The sequence below is a fragment of the Adiantum capillus-veneris genome, chromosome 21 (assembly GCF_014529385.1).
Source record: "Adiantum capillus-veneris isolate H3 chromosome 21, ASM1452938v2, whole genome shotgun sequence".
NCBI lineage: Eukaryota > Viridiplantae > Streptophyta > Polypodiopsida > Polypodiales > Pteridaceae > Adiantum > Adiantum capillus-veneris.
Genome location: NC_140951.1, coordinates 68,711,611 through 68,717,610, shown reverse-complemented (window position 1 = coordinate 68,717,610; position 6,000 = coordinate 68,711,611). Strand labels below are relative to the sequence as shown.

General features: G+C 41.4%; 1 protein-coding gene across 1 annotated transcript; it reads right to left on the bottom strand.

Moving 5' to 3' along the window:
• Positions 1 to 459: 459 nt before the first annotated feature.
• On the bottom strand, positions 460 to 4,345 carry LOC147431112 (glutamate dehydrogenase 1, mitochondrial-like). The gene is made up of 9 exons (XM_086493768.1): positions 3,750 to 4,345; positions 3,508 to 3,621; positions 2,730 to 2,951; positions 2,496 to 2,570; positions 2,302 to 2,418; positions 1,581 to 1,831; positions 1,416 to 1,491; positions 901 to 987; positions 460 to 809 (listed from the first exon to the last, which is right to left on the bottom strand). The coding sequence occupies exons 1-9, from the start codon at positions 3,855 to 3,857 to the stop codon at positions 624 to 626; spliced, it is 1,236 nt and encodes a 411-aa protein (XP_086349894.1). The 5' UTR covers positions 3,858 to 4,345; the 3' UTR covers positions 460 to 623.
• Between the last annotated feature and the right edge of the window lie 1,655 nt (positions 4,346 to 6,000).

Below are 6,000 nucleotides of genomic sequence, written 5' to 3'. Positions count from 1 at the left end.
GACACATTGCCATTGGTACAGTACTTCCGTGTGAATGCGTCTAATTGGAAGGAATTTGACTACAAATCTACTTTAGCCTAATGTGGAGAACATTCACCCACTCACCTACCTCAGTGGAAGCATAGGACAAAACATTGAACATGAGTTTTGTTCTCAAGGTTTGATGGGTTTCCTCTCCTCTTCTCCCGGTTGATAGTACTCACTGTACATCTACTCTCCTTTAAAGAGCAGAACATTCTCTCGCTTTGTCCCATCGAGTTGTACTGCTCCAGCACATAAGAACATATTCTCACAAGCAATACAACACCCAGAATACACTTTTCCAAACCACCCAATTTAAAGCAGCTTTCAGTTATGTCAAATTATAACTTTCATTACCCTGCTTTTCAGTCCATGCAATAGACCCAACCTCAATGTTCCAAGGGCGACGGCACAATTTCGCTACAGTACCCGACAATGGAAAAGAAAACATCATTTGATTGATGTGCTTTTATCAACTGGTACATGGCAAAAACTTGTGTTCTTGCTCATGGTGTATTCAAAAGGTCTGCTTCAACAGCAGAAAATGAAAAGTGGACTTTGGGGGGCAACTACAATCTGTTAACTGCTTCAAATGAATGAAGTCAGGCTTCCCATCCGCGAAGGAGGGTGGCTCTAGCAACACGATTAATGCCGAGGGTGAACGCCCCCATCCTGAAATTGCATTCACGTGATTTGCAATTCTCCTTTAGATCTCTGTATGCTCTTTCCATGTACTTCTTAAGCTCTTCATTAACCTTTTCTTCATCCCACATAAAACCTTGAATGTTCTATCAACATAAAGAGCCCAAACTTTAGTAAAATGTTCTCAGAAAAGCGTACTAACCCTCTAAAGATCAATAGAGTTGAGTTACCAATTACCTGTACCCATTCAAAGTAGCTGACCGTCACACCGCCTCCATTTGCATACACATCTGGAAGCACTATAATACCTTTCTGTGACAAAATCTGAGGAAAAGAAGGATTGGAAATAAGTATTAAATCATAAATACATGGCAGCAAAATTTACCAATTAGTGAGAATTGGTTTAGGTGACTAGGATTTTAGAATTAAAGATAAATGTGCGATAGTCTAAACAGTATGATTAGGCAGTGGTCGCACGATGCATAGTTATCAGTCACTTTTTGAAATAGCTATGCCTCAAGTATGGTCACACGTGCATCAGATATTTGTCTTATATGCAACTATTTTTGTAACTATGCTTATTTTGGGATAGTTGCATCAATATAACGTTACTAATATCTGGTGCACTCATGACCACACTTATAGCCCACTAGTAAATATGCACGCAATAGCACCACACCAAGCCATTAGTCTGGGCCTTATTCCAAGGGCCCATGTAAGCTGGGTATCTACTTTTCAAAAAGTAAGCCCACCTCATCAGCGTCCGGATCTGTTGGATGATTTGCAGCCTCAATGACATACTTGGCCTTAACTTCTGTGGCATTCTCCCTGGTTTTCCAAAATGAACAGAATTTACATTCTTGATGACAAGCCTAGTTCCAATTGCAAAAGGTAGCAAAACAAAACAAACAACTCACTTGTTAAGGACTCCTCCCAGAGCAGCTGGAATCAACACATCGCATTCTATGAAAAGAATTGTATTGCCATCGACTGCGTCTCCACCAGTAAACCCCTTGACACCTCCAGTTTGCTCGACATGCTTTAGCAATGCAGCAATATCAAGACCTGCGTTGTTCATTACTCCCCCTGTCACATCATTCACTGCCTTTATCTTACCCCCTTTTTCAAACAGCAGTCGTGCCGTCCATGAACCAACATTGCCAAAACCCTGCCGATCGCAAGCTCAAATGTTAGGAAAGGACCTCTTTGATGGACCCATAGCTTGAACAATTTAAATAAAACCCTGCCGATCGCAAGCTCAAATGTTAGAAAAGGACCTCTTTGATGGATCCATAGCTTGCACAGTTTAAATAAAATTTCCTCTTTCCTTAAAACTCAAAATCCATAGAAAAATTTCAAGCTGTCCTACATGTTAGTTAAGACCTCTTTAATCCATAGCTTGAACAGTTTAAATAAAATGAGCGAACCCACATAGACAATTAACCCCCCACAATAAAAAACAAAAGTGTTCTACATAAAACACCTGACAGATGGTTTTCAACATCAGTGGACAGGCAAAGATCACAAAAACTACAACTAGCAAATATTAAAGAAAAAAAAAAAGCTAGAATTGCAACTTTGCGCACATACAATGAAACAACATCATTTAAGGAGCTATGCAGAAGAGTTTCAAAAAACCTGAATGACATAGGTCTGGTCCGAAACCGACTTCCCATTGTCTTTCAGTAAAGCCTCTATGGCATACACGACTCCTCTCCCTGTAGCAGCATCTCTTCCCAAAGAGCCACCAAGGTCCTATAGAACAAGAACCTGTTATAATTGCAAAATGATGCTCCCTTATGTGCCTGTCATCGCATGGTTCAAAAGCTTACCACTGGCTTTCCTGTTACAATGGCCGGAGAGTACCCATGAAACTTTGAGTACTCATCCAAAATCCATGCCATGGTCTACAAACAAAAAAAAAAAACACAAAACGAGATGCGAGAAAGTGAAGTATGAATCCTCCAGTAAGATACACCAAACTGAACAACCATAATAGGGACAATGACCATGAGCACAACCATAAACTATCAACATAAACATGATGGTCCTTGGCAATGGCATACCTGTGCATTTGTGCCCATGTCAGGGGCAGGAACATCGGTGTGGACTCCAATGAGGTCGTGTATTTTTTGAGTGAAAACCCGGGTCAATCTTTCTAATTCACTAGTGGACAGCTCCCTGGGGTTGCATCCTATCCCACCCTTAGCCCCGCCATATGGTATGTTGGCAATTGCAGTCTTCCATGTCATCAGTTGTGCCAATGCATTTACCTCATCTGGATCAACCTTCACATACCACAAAAAGACCAGCACAAGGTTACAAATTTTAACTTCATTTGAAATTTTGCCATACCCAGCGGTGAACAAAATGCACAAATTTATGGTATATCCAATATGAAACTAATAGATCTCATATGGAGCTGCGTCCATACGCACATATTCCAGCATGAACACACGAGATTAAGGCATCAACATTATCATCTGAAAGCATTTTTCCCTGAAATGGGATTACATGATAATGGGTACTCGTTTTAGCTAACATCTTGGATAAATCAAATGGCCTCATTGTACAATTACGCCATTCAAAATGTGGATAAATTGCCAATTTGTTTACAAATGCCCTATTTTCCTTTTTCTTGCACAATTTTATCAATACCCAAATATTGAGTAAGGAACTTTCCTCAAAAAAGTGGATAAATTATCAATATTTGTTAACAAATGCCCCATTTTCCTTTTTCTTGCATGATTTTATTATTAACCAAATAGTCAGTTCTGAAGTGAGAAACTACATGCATGTTGTACTGCTAAGTAGACAAGAAACACCAGAGTTGAAGATTTGTACCTCAGGATGGTAGCGAATGCCGCCTTTCATGGGTCCACGAGCATTGTCATGTTGGACTCTAAAACCCACGAATGAAGCTAGTGACCCATCATCACGAGGAATTGTGCATTCGACCTAGAGGTAGAAAAATAAATCTCTCTCTCTCTCTCTCTCTCTCTCTCTCTCTCTCTCTCTCTCTCTCTCTCTCTCTCTCTCTCTCTCGCACGCAATGCCGAGAAAGAAAAAAGAAATCGAGCAAGTACCTTGATTTCTCGAAAGGGGATGAGCAAGCTGCGTTCGAGTTTGGAGTCCAAGCCGAGCAAGCGCACCGCTTGTTTGAAGTAACGATTGGTAGCAGTAAGGGCGTTCATGACGCGGACTTGAACTCGCAAACCGCAAAGCTGAAAACTCGCAAGCGCGATGGAAACCCACAACAGAAAGACAACAAGCGAGGGGGTTTGTGGCTTTTGAGCCCTCAAGCAGAGATCAAAGGTATATATAAAGGCAAAAGCCAGAAGACGAAGAAAACGGCTGCGCACTGTTGAGAGAGAGAGAGAGAGAGAGAGAGAGAGAGAGAGAGAGAGAGAGAGAGATGCGTGTGCGTGTGTGTGTGTGTGTGTGTCACATTGTGTGTACTATGCAGGTAGGTGGCAAAGAGAGGAATTGCTGCATTACAGAGAGAGTTGAGACTATAAATGGGTGCTTTTTGGCACCTTCGCTTGCCCTTTTCAGTTACCCTCTCAGATTCTCAATTCTGCGATTTCTGACAAGGCTAAGAGCGCAAAAGAACAGAAGCCCCAAGCGTTTCTTGTTTCCTTCCTGCCGCCTGCTGCTGACGATTTCCTTCAACTTCCACGTGGTCTTTTTCTAACCCAGAAGGACATCCTCACTGCTAAATCCTAGTCAGCACACGCTACACACATCGTGCAGCTGCTGATGCGGTTCGTTTTTACCTGCCTCACAAGAGCTCGCTCCCACCACAACTTCACTCGGGTCCAAATGGAGCTACTTAAAACTATAGAGGTGCTAGTTATAGAATGCCGGTTAATCCATTTACTAGGACGGCTTGAATTGGGGGTTGCTACGGTTTGAAACCCCCATTCCACGTGAAGGCTTTGAAAGAGAGGGGGGAAACCCCTAGAGTCCACGTCAACTTAGGAGGGAACAACCTACATCTGCTCTTGATGAGCTAGATTTTTTCCGACCTTAGATGAAAATGGAGGGAGAGGCCGAGATCAAAGAACCATGAACTAGTGGTAAATTCCCACATGTCCCCCCACATTCGGATCCCTCTGTTGTGAAGCCTAATGGCTTGTCTATACAAACCCTCTCCCACCTTATGGATTTTGATTGTGGGAGACCTTAAACCTCAAGAAGGGTTTGATTGTCATGAGAGGACCGATTGATCACAATCTTTTCCTTACGATGGTTCCATGCTTGCCAAATGGACCATAGAAGGTTAGAGCCTTGAGAAGTGATATTCAACTTGCTAGAAAAGATGGTGGAGAAGGGGAGGTTATTCCAATTTGCTAGTTTGAATTTATCGATATGTCTTAAAAGTGGACATGCCCATTTGGCTTGTGGGGAAGACAAGGCAAACACTACAAGTTTAACAGCAAGTTTGTCCACTAGCAAGTTGATACCACTTTGGTGCGTAAGGAATGAAAACAGCTCGTGGATACGCACTACTAAAAACACAACTTCATCACGTGAAACTTACATAGAAAGGAAGAGCTTTCACCTATGAGCGCGTTGGTATGCTCGGAATCGCAATGCAACACCACATGAGGGAGTCACGAAGAGATGAAATAATAGAAAGCTCACAGCACAATACAGTAGCGTACGTTCACTTTTCTTATCCAAAAAACTTATGTCAAAAGTTACAAAAAGTGTCTTTTATACCTTAAGCAAGGTTTAATAAATGGATCTTTAGCTAATTTGGCTCCGCAATAAGGTTAGAAACTGCAAATAATTACAACTTTGGAAGCCCCTAGCCCCTTTACACTCTTGGGAAATCACTTGTGATACAACAAGTTTGGACTTTTACGGGATTTCAATTCAAAGAATAAAGTTTTTGATACAATAAGTGGGAATGAAAATGATGGTTGTGTCCCTTTGATATTTCGGTTAGCTGAGCAGCTAACACTATCCCTGAAGAAAAATACCAATTCTTAACCACATATAACATGCTGATAACTCATATATTAGTTAAATTATTAACCATTAGGACAACAATCCAGTAAATGCATACGAGTATAACTATCCCCTAAAACACATGCCGATACTAAACCACATACAACATGATGATTGTCAAGGCATCCCTGAGAATCATGGAGGGGACATATCACTAAAATTAGAGGAAGAGAAGGGAAGCTATCTTTGAAGAACTCATATTTCTATAAGTAGGCCCTCAATTTGCTGAAGTTCAATCTAAGAAAGCTGAAATCATGTCTTGTCTCAAGAAGGAGGAAGAGCTTTTTTAACAAATGGTGGGGCAGGCAAGATGGATAACCA

Coding starts and splice junctions, on each gene's coding strand:
- LOC147431112 (XM_086493768.1), bottom strand. CDS start 3,857: ATGAACGCCCTTACTGCTACCAATCGTTACTTCAAACAAGCGGTGCGC. Junction 3,622..3,749: donor TCCCCTTTCGAGAAATCAAG/GTACTTGCTCGA, acceptor TTCTACCTCTAG/GTCGAATGCACAATTCCTCG. Junction 2,571..2,729: donor ACATGGGCACAAATGCACAG/GTATGCCATTGC, acceptor TTTTGTTTGTAG/ACCATGGCATGGATTTTGGA.